A 19,112-nucleotide genomic window follows, 5' to 3' on the forward strand; every position below is an offset into this window, starting at 1 on the left:
CCAGACTAGGAACATTTTCCAAAGTTAAATACCGAATACTGCTTTCAAAAAACTTTTACGCAGGTTAAAACAAATAAGAAATCTAAAAAAGAGGTAGAAAAAAAAGAATAGTTGACATGCAAGACATCACAGACAAAAAGGCCCCAGGATGCAGCAAAAGAGTCATCTAATCTAGATCTGCCTCTTCCTAAACCATCTAACGTTAAATACAAGTAATGTGAATATTCGGCTTTCAAAATGCTTTTACGGAGCAAAAGAAAAAGGAAAATAAATTAGTAGTACTTTTAACTAGCACCTTTTTTTTTTACTTTATTATAACGGTAAAGAATAACACGTTAAGCAAATAAAATATGTAAAATAATGGGTTTTTCTTTTTGTTTTTTCAAGAGGGGAATTTTTTTCTTCACTATATTTGGTTATGAGATAGAAAATAACCAAAAGATATGTTAAAAAAAATAAATATATTTTTTATATATGATGTGTGTGTATAGGCAACAGATGTTCTTGTAGAATGTGTGAAGAAAAATGTACATTGAGTCATCCACATGCTGCTATGCTAAACCTCTACATTGTCAAATTATGAATCCCTTGCCTTTTCGTATCTTTATCTATCTATCTATCTATCTATCTATCTATCTATCTATCTATCTATCTATCTGTCTATCTATCTATCTATCTATCTGTCTGTCTGTCTGTCTGTCTGTCTGTCTGTCTGTCTGTCTGTCTGTCTGTCTGTCTGCATTTTATGCATAAGTTTGTAAATAATATTGGTGCATATTTAACTGGTACGTGCTGTACATTGGTTTTCAATTATGAAGGCTGGTGCTCTACATGTCAAGTGTCAAATATGATTTGAAATGTTCTTTTTTTAGTGTTACATTGGCTCTGTATAATTAAAGGCTATGTAAACCTTTGAAAGGGATTAGATATATAAAGGTCAATCAGTGTGATTGGTGAAACTTTCAAATTCATTTTTATTAAAAATTATTTTTATTTTTTGAGATACAGCTGCTCTGTATTCTGTATACAGAGCAGTTGTATCGTGCGCTAAGACCTGAATCCGTCAGTCCCGCAGACCTGACGGGTTCAGTGTCAGTGGGTCCTGCGTGTATCTGATTCAAAGATGGTGAACGATATAAATAGACCCTTGCTACTATGGAAATGACTACTGAGTTCCTGATGTGATGTCGATATATCTAATATATATATGTGTGTATGTAATATATATATATATAATGTGTCTACATACATATATATATATAGAGAGAGAGAGATAATTACGATGATTCAGTCATTATTTGTCTTGATATATCTGCCTAGTTGGAGACTTGAGTAGATTTAATCATTTGGAGCTTGAAATCTATGGTGTGAGCTCTAAGGTAATAGTTTCCTTCATTCATTCATTCATTCATCCATGTTGTATGTAATGTTTTACGGTGTGGAGAAGGTGGGCTCGTATTTGTTTACAGGATAAAGTTATGACCAAACAATATCCGTCAGGCTTACTGTAACATCTTAGTCATGGAGTGTGACCGGATCTTATTGGTGTACAAGTGTGACCAATTATTGGAATGTTTTAGGGAATGAATTGAAAAGAATTGCCAGGGGATGGAATAGTCTTTTAAAACATTTGTGTCTCTTTGACACAGCAGTTTTAATGGGACCCTTCGAGAAAGAAATGATGGTGGCGCCCTGCATTCAGGTATAAACCTATGTATAGAGTTTTTAAGAATATCAGTAGGTGTTTCCCATTTTGCATTTACTTTGACTTAATGATTTTAGAAATAATTTAAATGCTGATTATTTTATTTTTTATTTCCGCTTTATGAGTTGTAATTGTAGAAAATTGTCTTGAGTTCAACCCATGGGAGAGTGTTGTGAGCATGATTTTTGTTATATGCAGGGATGGGGAGGAGAGTGTCCATTACGTATTGGTAATGGTGTTAATGTGTGTTATTTCAATTAAAGGGGTTTTCCACTTTCTGACAACTGATGACCTATCCACCGGATAGGTCATCAGTATATAATCGGTGCGTGTCTGACACCCAAACCCCGCACTGATCTGCTACTTCGGCTGCCTCCGGGCACCGATCGATATTGCCGGAAGCAAATAGCTCCGGTCAAAGAATAGCAGTCGAGCTGCAGTACTGCAGCTTGGCTCCTATTCAAGTGAATAGGAGCAGAGCTGCAGTTCTGCCAAACAGCCGCTATGCAGTGGTCGGAGCCATCTGCTTCTTGCTCCAACAACTGCATACCGTTCCAAACATCCGTGCACGGCGGCAGCCATAGTCGCGGATCGGTGCGGGGTCCAGGTATAAGACATGCACCGATCATATACTGATGTCAGCAAGTGGAAAACCCCTTTAATTGCATGCACATCTTATTACAACATAAGATTTTTTTTAAGTCTACAATATTGAAATTTGTCTCTTAATTTGATTTCATAATTCCCATTTATTTTTATATGCAGTGTGTATATTATATTGCGCGACCTGCAGCTCCATTCATTCGGAGGAATAGGACACCCGTTCTCATGATCGGTGGGGGTCCCATCGGTCGGACCTCCATCGATCAGCATGTGATCACTTATCCTGTGGTTAGGGGTTACCATCAATCTTGAGACAACCCCTTTAATTTTGCATGTAGGAAGCAAATGAACAATACAAAAAAGAATTCAGTGCAGCATTGTCCACAGCCTTTAAAGAGGCTCTGTCACCAGATTTTGCAACCCCTATCTGCTATTGCAGCAGATCGGCGCTGCAATGTAGATTACAGTAACGTTTTTATTTTTAAAAAACGAGCATTTTTGGCCAAGTTATGACCATTTTTGTAGTTATGCAAATGAGGCTTGCAAAAGTCCAAGTGGGTGTGTTTAAAAGTACAAGTCCAAGTGGGTGTGTATTATGTGCGTACATCGGGGCGTTTTTAATACTTGTACTAGCTGGGCGCTGTGAAGAGAAGTAACATCCTCTTCTCTTCAGAACGCCCAGCTTCTGACAGTGCAGACCTGTGACGTCACTCACAGGTCCTGCATCGTGACGGCCACATCGGCACCAGAGGCTACAGCTGATTCTGCAGCAGCATCAGCGTTTGCAGGTAAGATCGACTTACCTGCAAACGCTGATGCTGCTGCAGAATCAGCTGTAGCCTCTGGTGCCGATGTGGCCGTCACGATGCAGGACCTGTGAGTGACGTCACAGATCTGCACTGTCACAAGCTGGGCGTTCTGAAGAGAAGAGGATGTTACTTCTCATCAGAGCGCCCAGCTAGTGAAAGTATTAAAAACGCCCCGATGTACGCACATAATACACACCCACTTGGACTTGTACTTTTAAACACACCCACTTGGACTTTTGCAAGCCTCATTTGCATAACTACAAAAATGGTCATAACTTGGCCAAAAATGCTCGTTTTTTTAAAATAAAAACGTTACTGTAATCTACATTGCAGCGCCGATCTGCTGCAATAGCAGATAGGGGTTGCAAAATCTGGTGACAGAGCCTCTTTAAGTTGTTACACATTGCTTGCAATCTATTTTAAGTGTTTCTTAAAACTGTATTTGCATGTTCACTGGTCTGCAGGTTAATCTGATGAACCCGTTAACATGGGTTTTAAAAGCCACCTTTGGTTCTTCTTGTTACTTGTACACTAGAAAATAACTTTTTCTTCTGGTGAGAGATATATATACACACACGTTTGTCAGGATTAGTGCGTATAGTGGATGTAATTGGAAATTATAATGTTGATACCGTCTAATTTTCAAGTTTAAACATGGCTTTTATTGCAGTCCAAAAACAAATTAGAAGTACTCATCCAGCATACATGCAGCATATAAACTAAACAAACACCTTGCCCACCTGGGTACTAACTAAACAGCAGGTTTCCTCAACTATAATAAACCAGGGGTACAGTGTTTCTTAAATCAGGGGTCCTACACTATCCTTGTGTGGATTCCTAGGCTCTGACACTGGACTGCATTTACTGTAGCCCTAAAGTACAGGTGTAGCACACTTGTACTGATTTGGACTAGGGGAAACCCAGTACTGAAGTGGGAAGGGATTAGCAAGCCCCCCTACTAATTTTACCTGCCATTCCATAGAAACCCAGTCCCTGAAAACAGACTTAGAAAACTTTATTAGAGACTTTTTGTTAAGAAACCCCACTTTCCTGGATATTTCATCTCACCCAACTTAACCAGCCAGGTGATACATACACCCCCTCCATGGGCATTTTATTACATTGAGGTGACCAGAAATAGCATCAAAGGAAATATGTGGCCACTGTTTCGGATTTTTAGTTTTTGTTATTTTCGTATTTATATTTCCCTTATTAAGGTACTAATATATATATATTAGTAAGTCTATTTGATTTTTAAACCCATGGTGATGCACCTCTTTGTTGCTACATATAATTGACATAGATCATTATTACGATTATCATGTTTATGATGAGAAGTAAAGTGATGTCCCACTTCTTGAGCTATTTTAAAAGTACGTTTTCAAATATTACACACAGAAGTTCCCTGATATAATATTTTTAGAAAATTCCCATAGGCCATTGGAGTATTCTCATAACCCACAGGCAGTGGTGAAACATTGATTTTCCTCAGAGTCCCTGGTGGTGCACAGCCCTTGTTGGTGTGTCCCAGTTGGCATGAAGCAGGAGATTGGAGGGCCTCTGCCTGATACATTGGTTGGTTTGGCAGTATATGGCCTAGCAGGCTGCATCTTATAGCTGCTTATTTACTTTCTATCCACGTGGGAAGACTCCTGCCTGTACCCATCGCTGCCCACACAACTCTCGTACACAATCATGGGGCGGCTCCTGCCCATCATCCGTAGCTCAGTCCAGGACCACAGATTCCACAGACTCCAGGCAAACAATAGCGCAAACGCTTCTCCAGCAGCTCTACACTCCGTGCACAGCTCTTCAGAAGCTCTACACTCCGTGCACAGCTCTTCAGAAGCTCTACACTCCGTGCACAGCACTTCAGCAGCTCTACACTCCGTGCACAGCTCTTCAGAAGCTCTACACTCCGTGCACAGCTCTTCAGAAGCTCTACACTCCGTGCACAGCACTTCAGCAGCTCTACACTCCGCACACAGCTCTTCAGCAGCTCTACACTCCGTGCCCAGCTCTTCAGCAGCTCTACACTCCGTGCCCAGCTCTTCAGAAGCTCTACACTCCGTGCCCAGCTCTTCAGCAGCTCTACACTCCGTGCCCAGCTCTTCAGCAGCTCTACACTCCGTGCCCAGCTCTTAAGCAGCTCTACACTCCGTACCCAGCTCTTCAGCAGCTCTACACTCCGTGCCCAGCTCTTCAGCAGCTCTACACTCCGTGTCCAGCTCTTCAGCAGCTCTACACTCCGTGCCCAGCTCTTCAGCAGCTCTACACTCCGCGCCCAGCTCTTCAGCAGCTCTACACTCCGCGCCCAGCTCTTCAGCAGCTCTACACTCTGCGCACAGCTCTTCAAAACAGATAAAAACAAGGGAACATATACACAAAAACACAGAAAAAGGCCATACTTACAAATGGACACAGACAGGTCAGAAACGCTAATGGAGGAGAGTGAACAGGTGCATTAAATAATAATAACCACTCCCACTAGTCTTGAGGGGAGTGGCGTGTAGTGCATGGGATGTGTAGTAAAAAATAAATAAATGAATAGTGTATGTGCAAGTGATAATAATGTAAGTGAAATATAGGGGGCAGCGAGCGTGCGTCCAGCAGGCCAGTCCGTGGCAGAAATCCAAGTTTCAGCTGCGGATTTCTGCTGCGGGTTATATTGTAGATCCTTGGGGGATTTGCCTAATGCAAATCCTGACTGTGAAAATTCCCTAAGAAAATAACTTATATAGACCGCATGTATACAAGTGCAATACTTGGTCGTAAGGAAAGATTTGTTTTGTATAAAATGTGTCCAGCGCTATATAACCATTCACAATTTATATGTAAATGTAATCTTGCATTTGTTCCTGGTTTACTGTTATATATACTGTATAAGATTATTGAAAAACACACAGCTGGGATTTTCACTTCAGTTTTACTCTCGATGCCCGAAGGAGGCCTTGAAATGATGAGTCTGTAAATTGTAAGTAGACTCTTAGAAAAATGGATGTATTTAATAATAAGAACTACTTAAAGTGCGGAACTCGGGCTGGTTTTCTAAGAAAAACGTAAAAAAAGGAAACTTCAAGCAAATTTTTAAGCAAATATTTATGCACCGTTCAGAACACGACTTGGCTTTTGAAAATTTGAGGACAAAGAAGAGCAAGTAATATAGACCTTATAGTGCTTTTTTATTACACCCTAAATCATGGTCTTATGGTTAAAAGAAAACTAATAGAAAAGTAAATACTCTTTTATGGTTTTACACTTTTTTATGTTGTACGGGGCTGTAATATTGTTTTCATAGACGTCTGCGAGGCCATGCCTCAGATTTCATACAAAGCCATACAGAATCATGCTTTCATTTAAACTTGGCAATGACCTGTTGGTGTTGTGGCATGTAGGCCCAGATAGGGTTGCCCTGCGCATCACCAGTGGGCACCACATTGCCCAAGAGTAATTGTTTAGCGCTTGCGGTAATCTCTGTTGTAGGCAACATTGCAGACTGTCCGAGATGTTGCTCTCTGCGTCATAGACATAAGCAATAGTCAATAATGTTGAATTAACCCTCACTTCAGGGCTTAGTAGGCAGCAAAATTTTAATTTAGAAAAATTCCGATTATATGATGTAGATTTATATTCGGGCACTTTAATGTACAAACCTCTATAATAGCCTGTATATGGATAAGGCTGTGTCATAGATTCCATAAAAAAAAGTCCAGAAAATATAGTGCAGGATGCGGTGCTATTTTTTCCGGTAAAATGGTGGACACCTTGATGGAAACCCAACTGAACCTATTGAAGTCAATGTGGTCTATTATGTGACGGATTCACAGCATTGAGGACAAAGAAGAGCAAGTTATACACACAACATAGTGCTTTTTTTTAATTATACCATAAATCATGGTCTTCTGCTCCTTTGATTGAATTCTAGCGCAGATTTGAACAGAGCCTAAGAATTAATACATTTTAGTGCCCCCAGGAAGCAGAATACCAAGTCTCACCCCTACTTCTAGTCCACCAATAATGGAACGGTTGATCTACTGAAGATCTGGAAACATGGTTTTTGGGAATATCCTTTATCCCCAACCCTGTGTAGATGCAAATTTTACTGCATCTTCAGATCTTCGTATTAATATTTTGCTCTGTGTGTACAACTGTAGAAATAATAGATGGGAAGTAGATGCTCTTCTGTTGGACATTATTGTCCTTGCTGACAACTTTTTGCTGACAACTTTTTGAAATTATTTAAGGCCCATTCACACAGGTCAATTATCAGGCATACGAGAATTCATGTGACCGCTCAATTCAGATAATTTCCCTGTGTAAACAGGGCAATGATCAGTTGATGAACGAGCAAACACTCATTCATCGGTAGATCATATCTTTTATGCAGCACTAAATATTATCGTTGTCGGCAGCACATGGTCGAGATGTAGGAGATGTGCTGCCGACATGATGGAAATGTATGGGGACGAGCGATCATAGTAACAATCGCTTGTCCCCATACATTACTCATCAAAACTCCTTGTGAAAGGAGCAAACGAGCGTGGATCAACGAGCTGTCCCATACTGGCTGGTATAAAAGGACCCTTATAGACTAGCTGCTACTCCGCATCCATGTCACATGACTGTACGTTGCCTGTACAGACGGAACTAGTGACATCATTGTCCCCCAGTACAGCCTATTGGTGCCATCTCTGTACAGCCACAATGAGTGGTCACGTGACTCAGGCCATAATACGACATCCAATGGAACATGGAGCGATTTTTGTTCTATCGAATACCGTTCCTCATGAAATCGGAGGCATACGGATGTATATTATGGCCCAATAGACCTCTATGGGTGAATTATGAAGGCTTTCTACAACGGAGCTTGCACGGAGCCGTAGTAGGATTGTATAGTTTATGCTGCAAGAAATATTATCGTTATCGGCAGCACATCTCCCTATGTAAAAAGGGAGATGTGCTGGTGACATGATGGTAATGCATGGGGACAAGAGATCGAAGTAACGATCGCTCGTCCCCATACGTATCTCCTTGTGAAAGGTGTAAACAAGTGCCGATCAACGAGCTGTCTTCATGATCGGCACTCGTTTACACGGCTCATGTCAGGCCGTGTAAGAGGACCCTTATTTCCTACACATTAATGATCAGTTCACAACAGTAGCACCCTAGTAAGTGTATAGTATGAGAAGACCACAGGCAATGCTCTACTGAGGCTGTGGTAATGTTGCAGAAGTCAAGCAGCCAGAAATTCAAAAAGTTTCACAACTTTTCCTTGTCCACTCAAAAAGACCTAGGTTAAGCAGTCGCTATCTATGGATCAAAATATTTTTTTTTACTTGAAGTTTGTCTGATTGGCTGAATTTTAGCTCTACTTTATTAAGACACTGCTATTTAATGGCTGCAGTTTAGCTGGCACTCTGAGGCAGTTTGCAATCTACCTTTTTCCTTATTAGAAGCTCAAGCTGCTGTCCTGTGCCTTCGCCATGCTTTACACTGCAGTAGAAGCCTAATCCCACCTGTGTGGAGGGCTGATTTTCAAAGACAGAATGATTATATATTACAAGCAACTTAACCAACTGTGAGAAGGTTATCTGGCAATGGCCATAGATAGGCCGGGTTCACATGTAGCGTAGATACTGCAGATTTTCCTGCAACGTATTTCATTGAGGAAAATCCGCCGCATAATACAGTAGCAGGAGAGTGGATGGGATTTGAACCTGAAATCTCATCCACACGCTGCATAAAAAAATCTGCCGAAAAACAGTTAATAAATTGGCCAGCTGGTGCATTTTTTTTAACCCGCAGCATTCCAATTTATGTTGCAGAATCACTGTTTTGCTGTTGCAGGTTTTTCCCTATTGAATTCAATGAGGAGGTAACACCCTCAATAAATAGCAGATATTGCGACTTTTGTGGCGGAAAAGCTACGACTCCGCCGCAAAAATTGCAAAAAAATTATACTTATACTCTCTGCTTCTGCATCCATCCCGGGCTTCAGGGATGACGTTTCATCCTATGTGACTGCTGCAGCCAATCATAGGCTGCAGCAGTCACGTGGGATAAAATGTCATCCCAGGCTGCAGTACGTCAGAGGGACGCGTCGCCATGGCTACGGGTAAGTATAGAATTTTTTTTTATTTTTTTTAACGTGCTGATTTCCGCAGCAGGCATTCTGGCTGAAAAACTGCTCCACAATTTGGTGAGGTTTTTCGGCTGGAATCCCCTGTGTCGTCCAGGGTGAATACGCTGCGTACTTTTACACAGCATGTCCGCCCCGTGTGAACATACCCATATACTGAGAAAAATGGCCATCAATATGTGCTGGGTGTAGATCTGCTTTAAAGTCCCTGACTGTTACAATCACGCATACAACTCGTTTGCTCAGGTTTCTGACTGATTTTATCAGTTTATAGACCGCAGTGGTGCACAGGGCTGCACTTTCTTGCAGCCAGAAAAAAGAAATGAAGAGACGTGGCTGCCAGCCAACTCCTAGTGTGTGAATGGCGGGGAGGGTGGGGGTGGAAATGACTGTATTGGACATACATCAGCAGAACGCACCACTTCTCCATTACGTTGGTTGAGATCTGGAGGTTAATTTATGCTTCCATATGTACGGTATGAATAGAATGTATGACCCTATTTGTATACAACATCAGACCATTCATTACAGTTTTGGACTACTTTTTAGAACTTTATATGGAATTATCATTGAATTATATCCTTGCTATCTATGGTGGCCTATAGGCTGTCTTACAATTGTCTGAAACCCATTTATTTATAGATCTGTGACTCTCAATCTGTGGCAAAACTAGAACTCAGATCATGCTGGGAGTTCACACCTGCTGCAAAATCACATCTCGGAGACCCTCTCTATAGTGCGCATATACCGTAGGTTTTAAGAGAAATATTGGGACATTTTTTTTCCCAGAAAGACTTCTCCTGTGTTTTATTTAATATTCTTTAACCACACACTGGTCTCTTACCTAGCTGTTGCAGCCAACGTCCCACTCTGCTCTCCATGGCATCATGGTTGTGCTTCTAGCCGCCGCTGTGCTCCGCCAGTGCGCTTCGCTCTGTCTCTTTAGGGGTCAGTGTGCGCCTATAGTGGAGTGGATACAATATTTAAACCTGCCCTTGTTGCAGGTTTGGAGGCTACTCCGCGTCACATTCCGGGGATTTACTGTTTAAAGTCCATGTCTGGGATAAGGAAATTAGAACCCCATTGGGGCACGGTGTCACATGATTAGTGACAACCTCTGCACAGCGCTGTGGAATATGTTGGCGCTAAATAAGCAATAAGAAATATATTATAAATAAAATAGCCGTCGGCACAGTCTCTTTATATGGTTTTAGTCCCCCTCTTGGGAAATTAATATTGACATAAATTATATTGTACTTTGTTTGGAATTCCCCTTTAATTAACCCTATTGCACCAGCTTGCCTGTCAGTGGCTATTTTTGGACCCAATGAAAATGACATTGATGTTTTATTGGCTGTTAAATAAATTCGAAAATTTTGTTAACAGCAGTGCATTTTGGGAGCTCAATTGACAGTTGAGGCGCTTTTACACGGGCCAATGATTGGGCAAATGATCATTCCTCTGCTGAACGTATAGTTTATGCAGCACTAAATATTATCGTTGTCAGCAGCACATCTCCTTGTGTAAACCGACATGATGGAAATGTATGAGGACGAGGGATCATAGTAACGATCGCTCGTCCCCATCCATTACTGATCATAGCTCCTCTCCTGTCTCGTTGATCAGCGCTCGTTTTTACGGCGACCCTTACACAATTAGAATTAAGCTGCTAAATCACATGACAGAGGGGTGAAGCTAAACCATTAATAACTTGAAATCGGTGCAAAAACCATCAAATAAAGTATCGCAAAGTTACTCAACTTTTTGCTTACATTTCAAAGTAGAATCTTTTTTTAAAGGTGGAATTTCTCTTTAAATACACGTCAGTATCTGAGCACTATCCCATTTAATCTGTTGTAGTTGGTATCGGACTACCAAGCATTGTGCAGATTACTGATTGGGAAGGGTGATCTGTCGTGGGTGTGAAATCCGAGGACCCAGCAGAACGTGACATAATATCTGAGGTGTGGAATACGTGTTTTTTGGATCATGAAAGAGCATTTTCTCTCTGACGTACTCATTGCGGGCCTTTCAATCTCCCTGTAACATCACTAGACAGGTGTGGCTCACTCCTGGGAAGGGCAGTCCTGCCTGCTATGACAACCTTTATATTAACAACAGGCTTTGGAAACACTTTTTTTTCTCCTCGCTGCTGTCATTGCAGCCTTAAATCACAGGAATAATTAAACTATTTATCGTCTTACTGTTTTTTAAGGTGGGGATAAAGCCCTGGCGTCTTCCTGCTGTAATGTCTATGCATTTTCCTTAAATGATTATTTTTTTTTTTTTTTGGAAGCTGTTATTGTGGGAATGTTTCTGTCGTCTAAGCCTTTGGATATGGAAAGTTATAAAATGTTTTATGGGATGTACTGTATGTGTCTGCTGATTTATCCAATAGGCCGTATAGTCTAACAATTGGCATTTCATATAAGGAAAATATTGAAGTTATTATTATATATTTTTGAGTTTCGTTAGATTTTCCACTCAATGTGTTAATTGTTTGTAAGCCTGGATTACTCGTGAGGCATATTAGGCAGGGGCCTATGGTTGGATGCCATCGAAGGGACTCAAGAAAAGGCATGTGACTTGACTCATAAAATATATTCGTACTCTCCGACAGACACTGACCTAATAAATGCACGTCGGTAAAGTGCTATAGATCAAAAAAAATGCCAGGAGTGCGGTGTTTTTGGCAGCTATGCCCTTGTCTAGAAGTAGATTACACTACTCTTTTAGTGTAAAGACTAGTATACCAACTTTTTTCAATTCTGCATATGGTAATAGTAATACTACTATAATATACAAAAATAATTAGAAAAAATACACATTGTTAATTTTAAAAAATGAGGTGCAACCCATGCATGGTTTACTGTGTGGAATTTTTGTGTAATGTTTGCTTGCATGGAAGGCAAAAGTTATCTGTAAAAGTTCATATATTGCATGATTTTTTGGGATTGATATATTTTACATTTCCTGAAAATAAGAAAATGGGCATCTCAAAATTATAGTGATTGTCGATTTTTTTTGGGGTGGGGTGGCCTGCATGTCCCTTAGGCTCTGTTCACACTACTGTTTTTATTTTTTGTCAGGTTTTCCAATATTTTTAAAACAAGAATAGCACAGTTTGCACCACTATTTTTGCTTTACAAAAAATACTCCAACCCAGACGAAAACCGGATGGTCAATGGAATACGTCAGGATTTAAGAACTGATCGAACATAGCTCAAATATAAATAAAAGTCACAACGCTAATGTGAACAGAGCCCTAAATGCATCATTTGCACCCACAGTGCAGCAGTTGAAGGTGGAATAACTCAAATAAATTCTGTATACCCTCTAAGGCGTGATAAGTAACGATGTATAGCGCACATTCAAACACTACTTTAGAATGCACAAAATAGAATTTACTATCATAGAAATATAATTTCTGATTCTTAATAGGGGTTGTCCCAAGATTAAAAGTTATCTTCTAACCACAGAATAGGTTAAAACATGCTTATCAGTGGGGGTCCGACCACTGGGACCCCTACAGATCACGAGAACATGGGTCCCGTTTCTCTGAATAAATAGAGCGGCAGGTTGCACATGGGCCTTGTTGCTCCATTCATTCTCTATTGCACTGCCGGAGATAGCTGAGCCATGTACTCCAATATCACCGGCAGTTCCATAGACAGAGAATGGAGCGTCAGTCTGCTTTCGACTATAAAGCTTGTATTCTACACGTGCTGCTGGGTCCACGCCCATTTTGGGTCAAGTATGAAGACTGGTGTATCAGACTGGTGAGAGGTAGGCCAGTTCTTGGTAGCGGCATAGTGTGGTTTGTATTCCCCCCCCAACAAAACAGATGAGGGTTGGGGAATACAGTTGACCCTACTGAGCAGCGTCGGATATGGTGGAAAATGAATTGGTTGTATGTGGCAGAAAAAGTGTTGGGAAACCTTCATACACATTGTGTTGGTCCCAAAAACCATACTTTTAAAACAATTATACGAGGTGACAGGCGTAATTGCGTCGACACATAACCCCCTACAGTCTTGTTTAGAGTCATTCAGGCATTTGTAGGATGAATGTCCCTACTGTGCAATCAAACTACCCGAGTTATCATTTTATTACAGACTTTACAGGGTGTTTTGTTTGCTGAGAAAGGGAGAAGTAATCATCTTTTGCGAGTACAAATTGTGCTTTTGATCTGTATAACATGTGAATTCCTCATTTCATTTTCTTTCTGTTTGGGCGGTTGTCACTACTGCAGTCAAAAACTTAATAACGACATTGTCTACTGGATCACAGTATCATAGGCAAATGGGATTATGAGTGGCACCTTCTTAGAATGAGAGTATTGATGTAATAATTTGGTGCCACCATCTTCAAAAGTAAAGAGTATAATTTGCCAAGTGGTTGAATTTTATTAGATATTCTGCTGACTCAATCCTCATTCTTCTGATATATTTTTGAAGCATCGGAAATTGGAACTGTTCTGTTCAGAGGATCGTCTGGAGTATGACAGTCAGTTAGAGAAAGGAACATTAAATAAGGGTTATCCAGGGTATAATAAATCACTTGTAGAAGGAAGTCTACAGATACCTGGCCTGCTTCTTTCAAGTAAAGTTTATATGAACGTGACAGCTAAATAAGACATGGGCAGCCACAAGCCTCAGACAATCTTAATTAAAATGTTGGTAAGGTTACAAGACTGTGAGAATCCAAACATACAGTACTCAATGGTAATATAAAATGATAGGCCGTCTCCATCTATCAAATGAGTCGTCATTGTTTGCTATGACATTGGTTTCTGTCAGTCCACGCTGACTGCTAGTTGAAAGCGCTGGTTATCATTGTGTTAGTGTATGCTTCATGTACACTAACTGTAGGCGATCATTTTGTAGGCTGTACCCGCAAGTGTATTAGGAGCGGACGCAGACAGCAGGAGACCACTGAGCAAGAACAGAATATGGAGCCCGTGGTCTCTAATAGCTCAACATAGAACACCCTCTTACTGTATCCCCCTACAATCCACCAGTAACTGTGAGTCATGAAGTGAATGAGCTCACCACCTAAACCACCGCTCGCTCCTATGTGTCCCTTATTTGTGGTACTCCATTTCCAAGATCATTAGTCTGGTCAAGTAGTAGACAAGACTGACCATCCATAATCAGGCCTCTGGCAGCCTTCATCTATCTATCTATCTATCTATCTATCTATCTATCTATCTATCTATCTATCTATCTATCTATCTATCTATCTATCTATTATCTATCTATCTATCTATCTATCTATCTATCTATCTATCTATCTATCTATCTATCTATCTGTCTGTCTGTCTGTCTGTCTGTCTGTCTGTCTGTCTGTCTGTCTGTCTGTCTGTCTCTCTCATATTATCTATGTCTGTCTCATATTATCTGTCTGTCTCATATTATCTATCTATCTATCTATCTATCTATCTATCTATCTATCTATCTATCTATCTATCTATCTATCTATCTATCTGTCTGTCTGTCTGTCTGTCTGTCTGTCTATCTCTCATATTATCTATCTGTCTGTCTGTCTCATATTATCTGTCTGTCTCTCTCATATTATCTGTCTGTCTGTCTCTCTCATATTATCTATGTCTGTCTCATATTATCTGTCTGTCTGTCTCTCATATTATCTATGTCTGTCTCATATTATCTGTCTGTCTGTCTGTCTCATATTATCTGTCTGTCTCTCTCATATTATCTGTCTGTCTGTCTCTCTCATATTATCTATGTCTGTCTCATATTATCTGTCTGTCTATCTCTCATATTATCTATCTGTCTGTCTGTCTCATATTATCTGTCTGTCTCTCTCATATTATCTGTCTGTCTGTCTCTCTCATATTATCTATGTCTGTCTCATATTATCTGTCTGTCTGTCTCTCATATTATCTGTCTGTCTCATATTATCTATCTATCTATCTATCTATCTATCTATCTATCTATCTATCTATCTATCTATCTATCTATCTATCTATCTATCTATCTATCTATCTATCTATCTATCTATCATCTATCTATCTATCTATCTATCTATCTATCTATCTATCTATCTATCTATCTATCTATCTATCTATCTATCTATCTATCTATCTATCTATCTATCTATCTATCTCATATCTATCTATCTATCTCATATCTATCTATCTATCTATCTATCTATCTATCTATCTATCTATCTATCTCATATCTATCTATCTATCTATCTATCTCATATCTATCTATCTATCTATCTCATATCTATCTATCTATCTATCTATCTATCTATCTATCTATCTATCTATCTATCTATCTATCTATCTATCTATCTATCTATCTATCTATCTATCTATCTATCTCATATCTATCTATCTATCTCATATCTATCTATCTATCTATCTATCTATCTATCTATCTATCTATCTATCTATCTATCTATCTATCTATCTATCTATCTATCTATCTATCTATCTATCTATCATTTTTTTTTCCTGTTATTTATATAGTAGTAACATATTCTGCAGCACTTTACAGAAATTGCAATCATGCTCATCAGTGAATATAATGCTCACAAACCAAGGTCTCTATATTACACACACAAACAATTCCACAAAAAACAAGTTGACCTATCAGACCTATATTTTGAAATGTGGTATTAAATCAGACTAACCATTGGAAACCCAGGCAAGCGCATTGAGAACTAGCGAGTACAAGGGTTGCCTTGCAGAGATGTGAACCTGCTGCATGACCCCATGTTCTAAGCAAACATTCTAGATATTATAATCTATAGCTTGGAGTGTAATTCTGATTCTCTAGCTTTGTTTCTCTTTTTCAGGTGGAGCTTCTTTATTACCTTAGATTTCGTTAGGTAGTTTGGCTTCTCTTATTAGTGATATACAGATGTGTCCTTCCTCCTCTAAACCTGACATATCCCGCGATGTGTAGAGTGACGTGTTAAACAAACATGTAAAAAAGAATACATCTCCAACTCAAGTTTCTAATGCATGCCATTCTTCAGCCATCCTTCGTCCATAGACTCTAATGTTAAAAAAACGTATACGATAACGTTTACTTTTTGTTTTACTGGATGGCTAAAGATTGTATTGAATTAGTACCGTCTTGTAACTTAACGCAATTCAAGAAAAACGGAATGTGGACACATCTGCACTTTTTTTTATTTATCCTTGTCCAGTCCTCAGTCTTGTTAACCATTTCAGAGGAAGGGCACAATACTGAGGAGATTGGTGCAGCTAATTGAAACATAAATATGAAGATCAATTGTTAACCCTTGCTCATAACCTCTATTCTTCTTCTGCAGGTGACATTCGGTGAGACCTTCATTGGCATTGGGCGTAAAACTCCAGACTGCCAAGGAAACACGAAGTACTTCCGCTGCAAGTTCTGCAACTTCACGTACATGGGCAACTCGGCGACGGAGCTGGAGCAGCACTTTCTAAAGACGCACCCTAACAAAATGAAAGTGTCCTCTGATTCTGGTAAACCATCAGAGAAAAGCACCAATAAATCCAGCCCTATTCCACATTCTTGTGAGCCTGGAGATTTGGGAAAGTGGCAAGACAAAACCACTATTAAAGCAGCAGATGATATACCAGTTGGATATTCAATGCCAATTAAGCCAGTAGATTCTTCCAGGCAGAATGGTGCAGATGACACCAACTACTACTGGTGCAAGTTCTGTAGTTTCAGCTGTGAATCCTCCAGCAGTGTCAAACTTTTAGAACATCACAGCAAACAACATGGGGTAGGGATGTCAGAAAGTCCTAATTCTGATCCTATTGACAAGGTCTACAGGGGAACAGTTATTAATCAAAATAGAATTGCCAAAAATACTGATGAACAGCTTACAACAAAACTAGAGAAAGGATTGGCTAAAAAGAAAGACCTCTCCATTAAACCAACTGAGGATTTAATAGTAACCAGCTACAATTGTCAGTTTTGTGACTTTAGGTACTCTAAAAGCCATAGCCCAGAAGTAATCTTGGTTGGGCCTCTCCTGCGCCATTATCAACAGCACCACAATATTCACAAGTGTACTATTAAGCATTGCCCTTTTTGTCCCAGAGGCCTCTGCAGCCCTGAAAAGCATCATGGAGAAATTTCTTACCCATTTGCTTGCAAAAAAAGTAATTGTTCTCACTGTGCTCTCTTGCTGTTGCACTTGACTGCTGGGGTGACAGGTAGCCCTCGAGTTAAACATCAGTGTGATCAATGCCCATTCTCCTCTCCTGATGTAGATGTACTCCTGCTTCATTATGAGAATGCTCATGAAGGCCAGGCATCTGAGGTCAAGCAGGAACTGAATCACCAGCAAGCAACTGATGGACAGCTGACCGTCAAAGAAAGCAAAGAACACTCATGTACCAAATGTGACTTTATCACCGTGAGTGAGGAAGACCTTTCAAGACACTACAGGTAGGAAACAAAGCCTAAATATGTTTTTGTGTGTTTTTTTTTCTTTTTGTTTTTTTTACCCAAAAGCACATACCTAGATGTCCAATGCAAAATAATCGTTAGTTGGCACTACCCATATAATAGGGTATCTCAGGAGTATGACGTACAGTGGCTTATGTTATTTTCCAATGTTGTATATATTGGTGGTACTCAATGTATACAGTCACAAACGAATAACCCAAAGTAGGAAGAGACAAGCCACATCACTCGCCATTTGCAACGATGTATTTTCTTTACTTTTTTTCCACATCTATGCAGGTATAAAACGGGAGATAAACAAATCACAGTTGGCCCGCTGTTTGCTTGTCTCTCGTTTTATACCGGCTTGGATATGCGAAAATTAAGTCAAGAAAATACATTGCTGCAAATGGTGAGTGCCGTGGCTTTTCTCTTCCTAAGTTGGACACTGTGAATGTCTCTGAAGATGACTATTATATCATATACAATTGGAGATTCAAACAGAATTAAAAATAAAATGTGCCAAGGATGTTTACATCGAATGCAAATGTTAAAGACTAGAGAACGTGAAAAGACTCTTTAACTAATGTGGGCTCTTCACTGTCCATTTGAACAATCGACAATATGGAGCAATACTGGCTTAAAAGGGGGCCATTCTTTGGCATCTGTAGGCAAAGTGAACATGAAAAAGTCCACTTTCCCTGTGCAAAAGTGTCCCCAGCTGTAAGCCTCCTTTCCTAATCTGCTTCTAGGAAGCAACACATAACAGTACTTAGACAAAAGCACTAAACATTAAAAAAACAAAAACTTTAAATAGGACCTTTTACTAGGTCATATAAATTTAACTGGTTTACTGACCTGAATAGCGCTGCCTCCCTTATACCAGCTCTGTTTTTTTTTTCTGGACTTCCCATTCCAGAGAAATCGCCCACTGTTATGTTGCCTCCCTCTATGCTAATTTGCGGTAGCTAGCCAACCGGGTGTGATCTACCCTCAAGATGTCTCATGCTGATTGGTCAGCATCAGAGGCAGGAAATCTAGCTCCACCACGTTGGCTAACCACAGCAAATTATCATATAGGGAGCCATCATGACAGTGGGCCATATCTCTGGAACGGGTGGATCCAGGAAAAAGAAAAACAGCGCTAGAATCAGGAAGACAGCGCTATTCAGGTCAGTTAACCAGTTCAACTTATATGACAGGTCCTCTTTAACCATTGTATGACATTACCTTAGAAAAAATGCCATAAAATATTTAATGATGGGGCGAAATAGGTAATGGACGAAAAGGTCATCAAGTATTTTATCAATATTACATGCTATTTGGAAACCTATAATACACCTTCCTCTATGCCCTAAATGGTAAACCTTTGTGTGTATTGCTATCTCCTAGACAAGCCGATTACTCCTAAACATTAACTGATCATGAAGACATTG

The 19,112-nt window shown here is 39.9% G+C and overlaps 1 protein-coding gene across 3 annotated transcripts in view; it reads left to right on the forward strand.

Annotated features, from left to right (window-relative positions):
- Nucleotides 1-19,112, forward strand: part of TRPS1 (transcriptional repressor GATA binding 1) — a 255,001-nt gene that overhangs the window by 86,259 nt on the left and 149,630 nt on the right. For 2 of the 3 annotated variants that reach the window (XM_075825805.1, XM_075825806.1), the window contains one exon: nucleotides 16,565-17,679. In XM_075825805.1, coding sequence (XP_075681920.1) covers nucleotides 16,565-17,679 — 1,115 coding nt within the window. The remainder of the gene's footprint in view (nucleotides 1-16,564; nucleotides 17,680-19,112) is intronic. The other variant, XM_075825807.1, reaches the window with a different exon arrangement.

This window comes from Rhinoderma darwinii, chromosome 5 (genome assembly GCF_050947455.1).
Source record: "Rhinoderma darwinii isolate aRhiDar2 chromosome 5, aRhiDar2.hap1, whole genome shotgun sequence".
Taxonomy (NCBI): domain Eukaryota; kingdom Metazoa; phylum Chordata; class Amphibia; order Anura; family Rhinodermatidae; genus Rhinoderma; species Rhinoderma darwinii.